The following is a 14,553-nucleotide window of genomic DNA, read 5'->3' as shown; positions in this document are numbered from 1 at the left end:
ACAGTTTATTTCAAAATATAGTTCATGAATTTGTTTTCAAGCTGACAGCATCAAAGAGAACCTTACAGTAAAACAAATCAAGCCGTTAATAATAGATTGAAAGTTGACACCATTCGTTGTAAAGAATGAATGGAAACCGTCGTCTAAAAAGCCCTTTACATTCAGAATGCTATTTTGTTCATTCTGTCTACTTTCTAACGTTATCTCAGGGCTCACTTCTGTTGGGTCCAGGATTTGTTCTGTTTGCCCCACGTTTGCTAGGCATGGGTCTGAGAGGTTTTTCTTCCATCCTGCCTCTCCCCCCAGGAAAACCTGCTCTTTACTGCTGAATCAGAACAAACGTCAATCCCTGACTGACATGTCTTCCATCATCAGTGGGTTTTCCCATGGAAAGTGGCAGGATGAAAGAAAAAACCTCTACGACCGAGTCCTAGGACAAATGGAAATGTAGATGATCCCTAAGTCATGTTGTTTTTTGTTTTTGTTTTAAAGAAGATACAACTAAAAAACTTCAAAACTATTTTGAGATTGCAAGAGGTAGTAATTCTCTGGACAACGCTGTATAGGGACCCTAGCATTCCCAGAAAGTGTTCCTACAATAACTTAGTGCTTTTGCTCTGAAATAAGACGTTATTTTCGGCATTACAGTGGTGCCTCGGTTTACAAACTTAATCCATTCCGGAAGTCTGTTCTTAAACCGAAACTGTTCTTAAACCAAGGCATGCTTTCCCTAATGAGGCCTCCTGCCACCGGTAAAGTTCGCAAACTTCCGGTTTTGCGGAGTTCGCAAACCAAATAGTTTGTAAACAGGGCTGTACTTAAACCGAGGTACCACTATATAGCAAAAAAAAAAACCTTTTATTTTTCAATTGTTGGATTTCCCCGTGAGAGGGGCAAGCCCAGATGAAATTGAGCTGGGATGTAGAAACCGGCATTTTTACATCAGGTCTGCAAAACTGTGCTGGGCCCGGGGGTAACCCGAGTAGCGTGGTCCAGGTCCAGTCCCGAATCCAGGGGTGAAGAGTCAGTCTGGCAGGTCCAAGGCAGGACACAAGGCAGGAAACCAGGCAAGGTCAGGCACAGGATCACAGGCAGGATCTGGCATACAGCAATGTTGCTCCTGCAACCTGGGGCAGGGTCCGGCAGCCTTTTATATTTATCGGGGTAGCGGCCGGTCCTGATCCCCCAGTGACTCACCTCCCTGTTTCGACCGAAGGCGAGCACTCCTCCTGCGAGTACTCAGGTCTCTCCTTCTCTCAGACCTTAGTCTCTGCAGCTCGGGAGATGTCGGTGGGTTACTAGACCCAGAGGCCGCCTCAGCCTCCCCTGACCCAACTGGTAGAGGAGCAGCTGTAAGTGATCGCCCAGCTGAAGGCAACGAGGTCATCCCTGCATCTGGAGCCAGGGCAGGCTCAGGCCCCTGACTCGGCCCAGCTGGTGCTTGTTGCAGGGGAACCTGTGCAGACTGGGGCTCTTCAGAATCAGGCCCCAGACTTGGTTCAGATGCCGCCTGAGGCAAAGAATCCAGTACGGACTGAGACTCCTCTGAGTCCCAGGCCGTCACACAAAACAAAACAAAAAACCTTGCATGCTTGAGAAGTCCCTCTTGCAATAAGCGCCTGCCTGGGCGATGCACTCAAACAGGTGCAGGCAGGTAAGACTGGGCTGAAGGGAGAGCTCCCTCCTTTTCTGGGGAACTCTTGAGATATCCTGGTCCAAGAAAGACCCCTTCCAGCATTTGGGGCATTGAGGGCAGAAGTGAAGGCAGAGTCTGTGACGGAAGCGACCAAGGTGGATTCACAAAAGGGGGTTTCTCAGCATAGCTGTCAACTTACAGATTTGAAAATAAGGGACCAGCAGCCTCGAAAATAAGGGATCAGCAGCCAAAATAAGGGATTTTGCTGAGCTTATACAGAAATCCGGCACTGATGGAGCCATGCTGCTTTTGCTGCGACTGACTGTGTTTTGCAGGGGTTGGACTAGAAGATCCTAAGGGTCTACAACTCCCATCAAAGAAGAGTGCCAAACAAAACTGATGAACGACGTCGAGATGGCAAAGCTTACAGGCAGAATTAGAAACTAGGAAGAGGACCTCTTTAATAAAGATTGGGGAAAGTTTATAATTTAGTTGAAAAGCTATTGTAAAGAGTTACATACATTGGTAGGATTGACAGAACACTTGTAGTAAAAATTTGAACTATGGATGGACAAATGATTTGTAAAAATAGAGTTATGAAAGGGATGCAGAGGGGGAAATCACTACATTAAGATGCTGCACTGGTTGGAGGGGATGCTAAGCAGCACGTTGGGGCTGCCTTCGTCCTGGTGCGAGGAGTTCCATCGGCCCTTCCCCGCCTGAGAGAGAGGGAGAGAGACGCTCACCCACGCCGCCCGCCAACCTGGCATGAGGTGGTTGTGGCGCCGCCCTTCTGCGTCCCTCCCCATACCTTCCTCTTCCTCCTCCCTCAGGCTGCCTCCTCAGCCGCTAGTGCCGCTTCCGGCTTCCCCCGGCAGCGCGGCGGAAGTCTCGCAAGAGAGGGGCTGCCTGCCCACCCGCCGCCACCCGTCTCCTCACAATGCACCCCTGAGGGGGGAAAAGGAGAGACGGAGACGCGGCAGCTCGTGCACGCTCTCTCTAGATGTGGAGGACCCCGATCCGCTGCTTCCCTCCCAAGCCGGGCGAGCATGAAATCCGGGAAATTTAAGGGACAGCAGCAGGACACGGCGCTGGGATAAGGGAGTTTCCCACCAAATAAGGGACAGTTGACAGCTATGGTTTCTCAGACACCCCAGACTGTAGGGTTTGCACCGCCCAGATGCAGAGGACGCTGAGCAACAGCTGAGAGGGGGCTGCTGGCTCTTTCTTGGCAGACCCCCGAACAAGGCCAGGTGTCCCAGCCATCGCTCTGCTCTGCCAACTTCTGGTGTCAGAAAGTCAAAAACAGGTTGCTGAAAGACAGCCGAAGCGTGTTGGAAGTGGGGTAAGACCGGGACTTTTGTGGTGGCAGTTCCCGGGGTCCGGCTCTCTTTCTCGGCTCCTGAAAGGCAGAGAGGATAAACAGGTGGTGCTTGTTCACCAGCATATAAATCTGCGCCCTTTTCTAAAAGCTTGCCCGCAAACTCTTAACAAATGCAGCCAGCCTCGCCATCTTGCTGCTGCCGTTTGCAGGCTTGAAAAGAAGTCAAGCTTTTGCAAGAGCTGGCAAATGTGCCGCAGCAACTCAGCTGACAGGTTGTCCTCAGGAGACACGGCTGGCTCTGGTGGATTTTTCCATGAGGCTTTCAGAAAAAAACCACCCCAAAACAACATTGTTGCTTTCTTGCGCTGGGTGCAGGAGGGAACGGGGGAAATGTACTAATATTAAGCCTTGGCCTCGCTGGCTTGCCTTGTGTGGCGTGTTCTCTTGAAGAAAGCCTGCCCTGTTCTCCATCAGCAGCGTCTGAAAGCAGACGGGATTGCGAGGAGCACAGAAAGATGGAGAAAGATGCCCCCCCCCGCAGGCTCTTATTTTCATAGTAGAATCATATAATGATAGAGATGGACGGGACCCCCAAGGGCCATCTAGCCTGACCCCCTGAAATCAGAGGCGTAGGAAGGGGCGGGGGTGCCATCACTAAGGGGGTGACATTCGGCGTGCCCCCTGCCCGCAACTCCCAAGCCTACCCTGAGCCGTCAATGAGAGGGGGTGACAAAAAAATTTCCCCATCCCGGGGATTCGAACCGCCGACCTTCTGATCAGCAAGTCCTAGGCTCTGTGGTTTAACCCACAGCGCCACCCACGTCCCTGTCCATCAATAGCTACGAGTCACGAAAACTCAAAAGTGGAACCTTCAGCTTCAGAGACAGCCTATCTTTGAATCCTGGATTCTGGGGAGCGAGGAACACGTGCAGGCGGTTCTTGCCTTCCTGCTCTGCTTCTGCGCCTTCCCCAGAGGTATTTTATGGAGAGCAGGATCTTAGATTAGATGGGACTCTCTGGTCTGATCCAATAAGGCTCCTTCCCCCCCCCCCCCCGATTCCTGCCCTTCTGGCTGCCTTGGTAGAGTTGCCAATGTCACACACACTCTCTCTCCTTTTCTGCCCTGGCAGTAGTAGGAAGTGCGCAGAAAATCTGCTGGTGATTATGCCTTCCCCATCATTTCTCCTGGCTGAAAACAAACAGCTCCGGCTTGTCTGCATGTTGGGTCATTGTCAAAGCCGATGGAGCATTAATTCATTTTTTTTTTAATGTGGCAAACACAGGGATCAAAGATGCCCTTTGTGCTTGCATGAGAGTGGCGGAAAATCTTCCCTGTGAGAGAGGGCCTCTCCACACTGTTTTTTTTATTTTAATTTGGGGTGTAATTCTGAAGCATGTTTTTAATGCAGTTACTGCTGCAATCATGGTAGACATTATGGATTGCTGTTATTATTATTTACAGTGGTACCTCGGGGTACATACGCTTCAGGTTACATACGCTTCAGGTTACACACTCCGCTAACCCAGAAATAGTGCTTCAGGTTAAGAACTTTGCTTCAGGATGAGAACAGAAATTGTGCTCTGGCGGCGCGTCAGCAGCGGGAGGCCCCATTAGCTAAAGTGGTGCTTCAGGTTAAGAACAGTTTCAGGTTAAGTACAAATCTCCGGAACGAATTAAGTACTTAACCTGAGGTACCACTGTATTGCATTACATGCTGCCCTATACCCCGTAGTTTCAGCATATGTTGTTCTGCCGTTCTACCCCAGTGCTGCCACACATTTAGCAAGAGGACGCCTAAGGTAAAGGACCCCTGGATGGTTAAGTCCAGCCAAAGGCAACTATGGGGTTGCGGCGCTCATCTCGCATTCAGGCCAAGGGAACTGGTGTTTGTCCACAGACAGCTTTCCGGGGCATGTGGTCAACATGACTAAACCACTTCTGCCCCAATGGGACACATGACGGAAAGCAGAGTGCACGGAAACTCCGTTTACCTTCCCGCCAGAGTGGTACCTATTCATCTACTTGCACTGGTGTGCTTTTGAACTGCTAGGTTGGCAGGAGCTGGGACAGAGCAATGGGAGCTCACCCCGTTGCAGGGATTTGAACCGCTGACCTTCTGACTGGCAAGCCCAAGAGGCTCGGTGGTTAAGACCACAGCGCCACCCACGTCTCTGTGGAGGACTGCTATTCCTCTTGCAGAGGAATGATTCCCAAGGCCCCCTGGGAAGAGGAATGGTTTGTTAAACCGCTCTTGGAATAGGGGTGTCTCTCAGCACTGTAGTGTGTTAACACTACAGCTCCCAGTATATTTTTTGGGGGGAATCCATCGCTGTTTAAAATGGCATCGCAGCACCCTAAGAAAGATGAAAAGGCGCCATTTTGGCTGGATCCTTTACCTTTAGAGACGCGGGTGGCGCTGTGGGTTAAACCACAGAGCCTAGGGCTTGCCGATCAGAAGGTCGGCGGTTCGAATCCCAGCGACGGGGTGAGCTCCGGTTGCTTGGTCCCTGCTCCTGCCAACCTAGCAGTTCGAAAGCACACCAGTGCAAGTAGATAAATAGATACCGCTCCGGCGGGAAGGTAAACAGCGTTTCCGTGCGCTGCTCTGGTTCGCCAGAAGTGGCTTAGTCATGCTGCCCACATGACCTGGAAGCTGTACACCGGCTCCCTCGGCCAATAAAGCGAGATGAGCGCCGCAACCCCAGAGTGGGTCACGACTGGACCTAATGGTCAGGGGTCCCTTTACCTTTAGGAAGGCTCTTTTTGGGACGTGTGACGATTGGGAGAACCACGCATGCCATGCTTTCCCTCCTGCCTCTTCCCCCAAGTCTTTTGCAATCTCCTCCCCAAACAAACCCCATTCCATACTCCTGGGTCACATCCTTGAGCTATTTATAAGCTGCTTCTCTCTCCCTCCCCGCCTTGAGACTTCCAGCTGTCGCTCTGCCAAAGCGGCGGCGATTGCATCTCTCCCCGAGCATCTCTTTGCTTCATCTTTCCGTCCCCATGTGAGGAAATCGCTTTCGAGATCCTCAGGGGCTGTCTGTTTCCCCAAACACCAAATCTCTGAGACGTCGTTGCCGCCGCCGGTTGAGTCACCCGGTTGACGCCAAGTGCTGAGGTCACCTGACCCCCCTCGCCGGGTCACGTGACCTCCACACCCCACCAGTTGGCCGCACAGTTTATTTTAAGGCATGCGCTCAGGCCTCTGGTGGTGCATAGGGCCTTCTCTGAGAAACCTCTGAGTCACGCTACCCCTGCCCAGAGTTGGCATTGCTGTATAAGGGAAGCACTGGCCCGCTATTAATATGACCGAGGCCAACGCCTAGGCGGTCCGGTGGCCATAGCAGGTGGCCTCGAAAATGCCACATTATTTCCCCGCTTCTTGCTCATCCGAAGGACCATCTGCCAGAGGGTAGCTAAGGCACGGAAATAAACGTGAGCGCATCTTATTTTTGGACGACAATGCCCACAGAACCAGACTTTCCTAAAGGAATGGAAGAGGTTTTCGGCCGGAAAGCAGTTGTAATCCATTGACATCGCTCGCAGGGTTAAAATAAGTTTTGTAAGGAGTAATTTATAAATTATCACGAGGAGAATTAAGAATAGATGTATCGGAAATGAGAGTTTATAGCCGTAACTATAGTAACAAAACGCATAATTAGAAAGGCTTTAGAAAACCGTCAGCCGAGGTTGAAGGAAGTCTGAGGCGGTGATAGCCCAAAAATCCGAAATGATGCTTAAAAGGATGTTATGGTTGGAAAATGTGTGTAAAAACTAATAAAAATGATTTATTAGACAGTGCCCATCCGACCTCAGCCAGGGCGCTAGGTTTATTTTATTTTTGTTTATTGTGTTTATATCTCACCTTTTTCTCCAAGGAGCTCAAGGTGGTGGGTGGGGCGTGTTTCTGCCCCTCATTTTCTCCCCACAACAACCCTGTGAGGTAGGTTAGGTGAAGAGATGCAGTGGTTTGCCCAAGGTCTCGCCCAGTGAGCATCACGACCAAGTGGGGGGATTCGAACTCTGGTCTCCCAGGTCGTAGTGTGACACTCCAGCCACTACACCCCATGGGCTCTCTTTCCCCCCAATTATTTTTTTATTTGCATATTCAAATAACTGTTGATCTAAATTCTCTGGCTTTTCAGCAGCCGTGCCACACAGAGCCAGCCCTATCGTTAGGCAAAGTGAGGCAGGGGAGAGGCAGAAGGAAGGAGAGGGGTGGCAAAGTGCGGATGTGAGCCATTATTATTATTATTTAGATTTATATACTGCCCTTCATCAAAAGATCTCCGGGTGGTTCACAAGATAAAAACACAAGATAAAAGCACACATAAATAGTTAAAATAGAAACGATGAAACAATAACCTCCCCCCCCCCAAAAAAAAAACAGATTTTAAAGGCTGTGGAATATTAATCAGCCAAAGGTCTTGTTGAAGATGAGCGATTTTGCCTGGCGCCTAAAGAAATGTAATGAAGATTTGAAATTTTGAAATGTAGATTTGAAATTTACAGACTGTTCTCTTTTGAAAGAAAACTCTATGAAAATGATGTACAGATGGTATATTACCCCAGTACAGATAGCAGAAATGTATAAAACCGGGTCAAACAAATGTTGGAAATGTAAAGAAAAAGAAGGGACTTTTTATCATATGTGGTGGGAATGCAGAGAAGTTTTTAAAAATTGGGAAATGATATACAATGAATTGAAAAAAATGTTTAAAATGACATTTGTAAAAAAGCCAGAAGCAGTTTTGTTCGGGATTGTAGGACAAGACCAGCCAAGAAAAACAAAGAATCTATTTATGTATGCTACAACAGCGGCAAGAGTCTTGATAGCTCAAGGATGGAAGAATGAGGAAATCCCAACGAAAGAACAGTGGCAAGAAAAATTGATGAACTACGCAGAGCTGGCTAAATTGACATACAAACTGCGTGATAAGGACAACTGTGACTTTAAGGAAGAATGGGAACTTTTTCAAATTATTTAAAAAAACAACAAAATGAACTGGACTCCTTGGCAGGTTTTGAATAAACACCCACAAATTTATTGGTCGATTATGTGATAGATAAGGCAAGGATAGGTATAATTTTATAACATGCAGAGAATAATATGTGCAGAGAAATCAGAGAGGGGAGCTGAGGGAAGTCCCATTTTTGGGGCGCGGAGGGATGGAAGGGGGGGAAGGGGGAAAATAATGTGTGTGATTATATGGTCTGATAATTTGTTATGTTGAAATTGCTTAATAAAAATATTTTTTTTTAAAGAAATGTAATGAAGGCACCAGGTGAGACTCTCTGGGGAGAGTATTCCACAGACAGGGAGCCACCGCAGAAAAGGCCCTGTTCTTGTGTTGCCACCCTCTGGACCTCACACAGAGGAAGGACACAAAGAAAGGTCTCGGATCATAGAATTGTAGGTTTCTTGGCTAAAGCAGGGTGGCCATCCAGCCTCTCCTTTAAAACCCTCCAGCTGCCCTGCTGCTCTTCCGGGCGTCTCTTCTTTCCCCTCCCTGCCCCCCCCGAAAAATAACTTGCTTTTCTTTGCCACCAGCGGAGCCAGTCACCTCCAGGCTGAAAGCGCTGCGGCTGCAACGGGACGATTTCGAGATCCTCAAAGTGATTGGACGGGGAGCCTTCAGCGAGGTGAGAAGGGCTGGGGGTTTTTTTGGGGGGGGCTCTCTCTGCTACCAGGTGCCCTCGGTACCAGATGGCCAGCGAGGCAAACTTTTCAATAGTCCAGCCGAAAACAACGCTGAAATATTGGGCCCTTCCTGGTGACCCTAGGGCAGCCTCGGCCAACCTGGTGCCTTGCAGATATAATAATAATAATAATAATAATAATAATAATAATAATAATAATAATAATATAAAAATAATATTTATTAGTAGTTTCAAAGTTATAAAGAAAAAACAAAAATAAAAAACAACACTGTAATACATAAAAAGAAGAGAGAGAGAAAAAGAAGCAACAATACAACAAAAAAATAAAAAGAAAAATGGAAAACACAAGAAAAAAGAAAACAACATTGATCCCAAATTACATATCTATAACTTCCATTTGCTTGTTTCATTGACCTCCTCACACCTCCCTTTTGTATTCTAGTTTAATTATTTCAGCAAAATTTTTTCATCTTTCTCAATTTTTGTTAAAAAAATTATCTTGACAGTTTAACTTAATAATTAGCTCAGCAAATCCTTACCATCTTTCCCCATATTCTGTTATTCAAATTGCCTTAATTTATTTAACCTTATCTTACCCTAAAATACCTTAAAGCTGAAATCTTAGTTTTCAAATATACATAACTCCTGATATCATTTCTGCTAGAGTCATATAGTTTCATTCCAACATTTTCCCTAATATTCATTAATTTTTAGCCAATTCCCTAAATAAAATGTTTCCTTTATAAATTTTCTTCCAATCTTCATCCAACGTCTCATCTTCCTGGTCTCGGATCGTGTCAGTCCTTACTGTCCAATCCATCTAGTCCATCAACCTGGAAGCCTTATGTCCAAGGCCCTTAAGTCTCTTCCATGTCCCTTCTGCATTTCTTCTTCTTCTTGTTTATACTTGCCCTTTTCCTTGTCTTTTGTTGGTCTCTTTCTTAATTCCTTTCCTTATTATTTATACCCTGCCCATCTGGCTGAGTTTCCCCAGCCACACTGGGCGGCTCCCAATCAAGTGTTAAAAACAGTACAGCGTTAAATATTAAAAAATTCCCTAAACAGGGCTGCCTTCAGATGTCTTTTAAAGATAGGATAGCTGCTTACAGTGGTGCCTCGCAAGACGAAAAGAATCCGTTCTGTGATTCTCTTCGTCTAGCGGTTTTTTCGTCTTGCGAAGCAAGCCCATTGATGGATTAGCGGATTAGCGCTATTAGCGGCTTTTAGCGGCTTATCTGCTGATCGGATCAGCTGATAAGCGGCTTAGCGGCTTAGAAAAAGGGGGGGAGGGGAAAAAACCAGCAGGAACTCGCAAGACATTGTCGTCTTGCAAAGCAAGCCCATAGGAAATTCGTTTTGCGAAGCACCTCCAAAACGGAAAACTCTTTCGTCTAGTGAGTTTTCCGTCTTGTGAGGCATTCGTCTTGCGGGGCACCACTGTATTTCCTTCACATCTGAAGGGAGGGTGTTCCACAGGGTGGGTGCCACTACCGAGAAGGCCCTCTGTCTGGTTCCCTGTAACCTCACTTCTCGCAGTGAGGGAACCGCCAGAATGCCCTCAGCGCTGGATCTCAGTGTCCGGGCTGAACGATGGGGGTGGAGACGCTCCTTCAGGTATACTGGACCGAGGCCGTTTAGGGCTTTAAAGGTCAGCACCAACACTTTGAATTGTGCTCAGAAACGTACTGGGAGTCAATGCAGATCTCTCAGGACCGGTGTTATATGGTCCTGGCGGCCACTCCCAGTCACCAATCTAGCTGCCGCATTCTGGAGTGATTGCAGTTTCCGGGTCACCTTCAAAGGTAGCCCCACGTAGAGCGCATTGCAGTAGTCCAAGCGGGAGATAACTAGAGCATGCACCACTCTGGCGAGACCATCTGTGGGCAGGGAGGGTCTTAGCCTGAGTACTATAACTCCCACCAGCCAGCCTGGCTAAGGCTGGCTTGGGGCAAAGTTCCGGAAGAGACGGCTCCTCACGGCGCTACAATTCCTAGAGCGGTTTAACAATCCATCCCTCTTCATGGGCCGCCCTGGGAACTGTAGCTCTGCAAAGGGAATAGAGACCCCTTGACAGCGCTCTGCGCCCTCAGCAAACTAAAGCTCCCATAATTCTTTGGGGGAAGCCATGACTGTTTTTGAGTGGTTTCCCCAGATGGGCTGCATATAAATAAAATAATAATACAGTGGTACCTCGGGTTACATACGCTTCAGGTTACATATGCTTCAGGTTACAGACTCCGCTAACCTAGAAATAGTGCTTCAGGTTAAGAACTTTGCTTCAGGATAAGAACAGAGATTGTGCTCTGGCAGCGGGAGGCCCCATTAGCTAAAGTGGTGCTTCAGGTTAAGAACGGACCTCCAAATCACATACACAGCCCAAAAGGACAGTGACAATAATCCACCAACAGCGTACAAATCAATATGGCTAACCTGATCCAAAACACCCACCCATCCCACTCACACACGAAAACAAAGATCACCACAGCCAACCACAAGCAAACAATCACACCCGAGGCCAACCCCAACCTCTCTCACCACCAAAGGAACACAAGTGAACAACACAAGCAACACTGACACCAAACTCTACATACATTAAACATAATAGAAACACCGCCACCCCACCCCACCCCTATCCATCTTCCCTCTCTCCACCCCCCTTTCTTTTTTCTTATTTCTCCTCTTCTCCCCCTAATGCCTCAACAAATGAAACGGATTTGTAAAAATGTTACATGAAAAAAAATAAAAATACGAGGCACTACACTTCTGTAAAACAAGAAAATCCTGAATAAAATATATATTATAAAAAAAAAAAAGAACGGACCTCCGAAACGAATTAAGTACTTAACCCGAGGTACCACTGTAATAATAATGATGATGATGGTGATGGTGATGGTGATGGTGATGCATGGTGCAACTGTGGCCCAGGTATGTCAGTCCAGCCCCTTCTTCAACACACAGACTCCCACCCCCTATTTTACCTGCACAGGTAGCGGTCGTGAAGCTGAAGAGGACATCCCAGGTGTACGCCATGAAGATAATGAATAAATGGGACATGTTGAAGCGGGTCGAGGTGGGTATGGCAAGCTGCGCCCTCAAGGCCCTGTGGGTGGTTTGGCCTTTATAGGTCAACACCAGCTCTTTGGACGGTACCCAAAAACAGTGGGATTCTCAGGTGACTTGTCATGGACAGGTTGGACACAAAGAAATGGTGAGACAAACCAGTTGGGGAATGCCCAAGGGAAGAAGGCTCAGAGCCAGGGGATTGGTGGTGGGACGGCAATGAGCAGTCAGAGAGAGAAGAGGGAGCAGACTGGGAGGAGAAGGTGTCGGAAGTTGAAGAGAGGACAGGGCTTAGTGAGCAGGGAGAGTCTGGGGCAGAGAGCAGTCCAGAATCGGAGGCAGAAGCAGAGGCCAAGAGGCAGAGATGAGTCTGGCTGGGGAAGAGTCATGGGTGTGTCCCTCTTTTGCTGCAACAAGCTCCCCCCCTTTACTCACAGAACCAGAAGAGAGATGAAAAGGGTGGAGGGGAGGTTGGCTGCATGCAGACACAGTCTCTGATTGCTTGGGGAAAACCCTGGAGAGGAGGCAATTTATGCTAGCGGCCAAAATTGTGGAAACCTTTTAGGAAAAGTGTATTTCCAAGGTTTGATGGCTCATAACACCCGATTGGCTCTCTAAACACTCATTCTCATTGGCTACATTCAAATGAAGGAAAGCTACTGCATATCAACCTAAGCAAGTTGTGCTTTATTTTTCTGGTTATTTGGCTATGTTGTTGTTTAGTCATTCAGTCGTGTCCGACTCTTCGTGACCCCCTGGACCAGAGCACGCCAGGCACTCCTGTCTTCCACTGCCTCCCGCAGTTTGGTCAAACTCATGCTGGGAGCTTCGAAAACACTATCCAACCATCTCGTCCTCTGCCGTCCCCTTCTCCTTGTGCCCTCCATCTTTCTCAACATCAGGGTCTTTTCCAGGGAGTCTTCTCTTCTCATGAGGTGGCCAAAGTACTGGAGCCTCAGCTTCAGGATCTGTCCTTCCAGTGAGCACTCAGGGCTGGTTTCCTTCAGAATGGAGAGGTTTGATCTTCCTGCAGTCCATGGGACTCTCAGGGGTCTCCTCCAACACCATAATTCAAAAGCATCAATTCTTTGGCGATCAGCCTTTTTTATGGTCCAGCTCTCACTTCCATACATCATGTATTTGGCTATAACTTTTGATAGAATACAGATAATTGAACAAACTTTGTTGCATTACATTCTTCATTAAATTATCCTTTCATTGATATATAATGTTATGGTATTACTCCAATAAAGAAATGGTGCCATGAGCCATCAAACCTCAGCAATACACTTTCCCGAAAAGGTTTCCACAATTTCGGCCACTGTGGGGAGGCAGGACTTTCAGTCTCGGCAACTGATCCATAGGGCAAGACCTACAGTGAATGAGCCGCTATGCCCTTTAGGCCTGACCCTCCGACCAAGTCAGTGCAGATCATGTTCTTCCCAATAAGGAGTTAACTCCGACTTGCACTGTGTGATTTACTGCTGGTTCCCTCCTGGCCTGGCCCACAGAAGTGCAGCACTTTCAAAGCAGGGATTATTTCAGTTCACATTGGGGTGTTGTTTTAGAAACCACAGAGCCTAGGACTTGCCGATCAGAAGGTCGGCGGTTCGAATCCCTGCAACGGGGTGAGCTCTCGTTGCTCAGTCCCAGCTCCTGCCAACCTAGCAGCTCAAAAGCACGTCAAAGTGCAAGTAGATAAATAGGTACCACTCCGACGGGAAGGTAAACGGCGTTTCCGTGCGCTGCTCTGGTTTGCCAGAAGCGGCTTAGTCATGCTGGCCACATGACCCGGAAGCTGTACGCCGGCTCCTTCGGCCAATAAACCAAGATGAGCGCTGCAACCCCAGAGTCGTCTGCGACTGGACCTAACGGTCAGGGGTCCCCTTACCTTTACCTATGCTTAGCTATCCAAAGAAGATCTGAAATTAGATGGTATAACAAATAATTATGAACTGAATTGAGAAAATAAATTGATTTCCATGCTACACCCATCAGGTTTCCTGCTTCCGAGAGGAGCGGGACGTGTTGGTCAACGGAGACAAGCGCTGGATTACGCAGCTGCACTTTGCTTTCCAAGACGAGAATTACCTGGTGAGTCATCATCATCGTTTATCTGTAGGCCGGCTTTCCATGGACAAAGCCACACTCAGGGCTGCTTACAACACGAAAAGACTTACAAAAATACATCATAAGCAGTACATAAAAATGTTTCGAAACATGTACGAACAAAACTAAGTGCCGTATTTTTCGCTCTATAAGACGCACCCGACCATAAAGCGCACCTAGTTTTAGAGGAGCAGAACAAGAGGAGAAAAAATCTCTCCCTCTCTGCTCAGCGCCTCTCCAGCAAAGCGGGAGGAGAAACGGAAGGGACTCTGTTTCTCCTCCCGCTTCGCTGAAGGGGCGCTGCGCAGAGAGGGAAAGCTGTGCAGTGCCTCTCCAGCGAAGCGACACCAGGAGAGCAAGAGGGATCCGTGCGCACCAATCCCTCTTGCTCTCCTGGCTTCAGCAAAAGGAACACGAAGCCTCCTGGACCTAATGGTCAGGGGTCCCTCTACCTTTACATTGATTATTGCCTTCATTTTATGGATCAATGGTCTCGTTAGACAGTAAAATTCGTGTTAAATTGCTGTTTTAGGGGGTGTTTTTCATCGTCTGGAACGGATCAATCCATTTCCCATTACTTTCAATGGGAAGGTCCGCTTCAGGTTAAGAACGCTTCAGGTTAAGAACAGACTTTCAGAACCAATTAAGTACTTAACCTGAGGTACCACTGTATTGGTGAAACAAATAACCCTAAGCAATACCCCACCCCAATAGCCTCTAGGCATCCTGAGCCCCAAACTGGCAAAAGATTCTTCCATT

The 14,553-nt window shown here is 47.9% G+C and overlaps 1 protein-coding gene across 5 annotated transcripts in view; it reads left to right on the top strand.

Annotated features, from left to right (window-relative positions):
- DMPK (DM1 protein kinase) overlaps positions 1-14,553 on the top strand; it is a 54,082-nt gene that overhangs the window by 15,979 nt on the left and 23,550 nt on the right. For all 5 annotated transcript variants that reach the window (XM_082231107.1, XM_082231109.1, XM_082231108.1 and 2 more), the window contains exons 2-4: positions 8,516-8,607; positions 11,612-11,695; positions 13,684-13,779. In XM_082231107.1, coding sequence (XP_082087233.1) covers positions 8,516-8,607; positions 11,612-11,695; positions 13,684-13,779 — 272 coding nt within the window. The remainder of the gene's footprint in view (positions 1-8,515; positions 8,608-11,611; positions 11,696-13,683; positions 13,780-14,553) is intronic.

This window comes from Podarcis vaucheri (assembly GCF_965113315.1).
Source record: "Podarcis vaucheri genome assembly, chromosome: 7".
NCBI lineage: Eukaryota > Metazoa > Chordata > Lepidosauria > Squamata > Lacertidae > Podarcis > Podarcis vaucheri.
The sequence above is the reverse complement of the archived record's forward strand: the minus strand, read 5'-3'. Positions and strand labels throughout refer to the sequence as shown.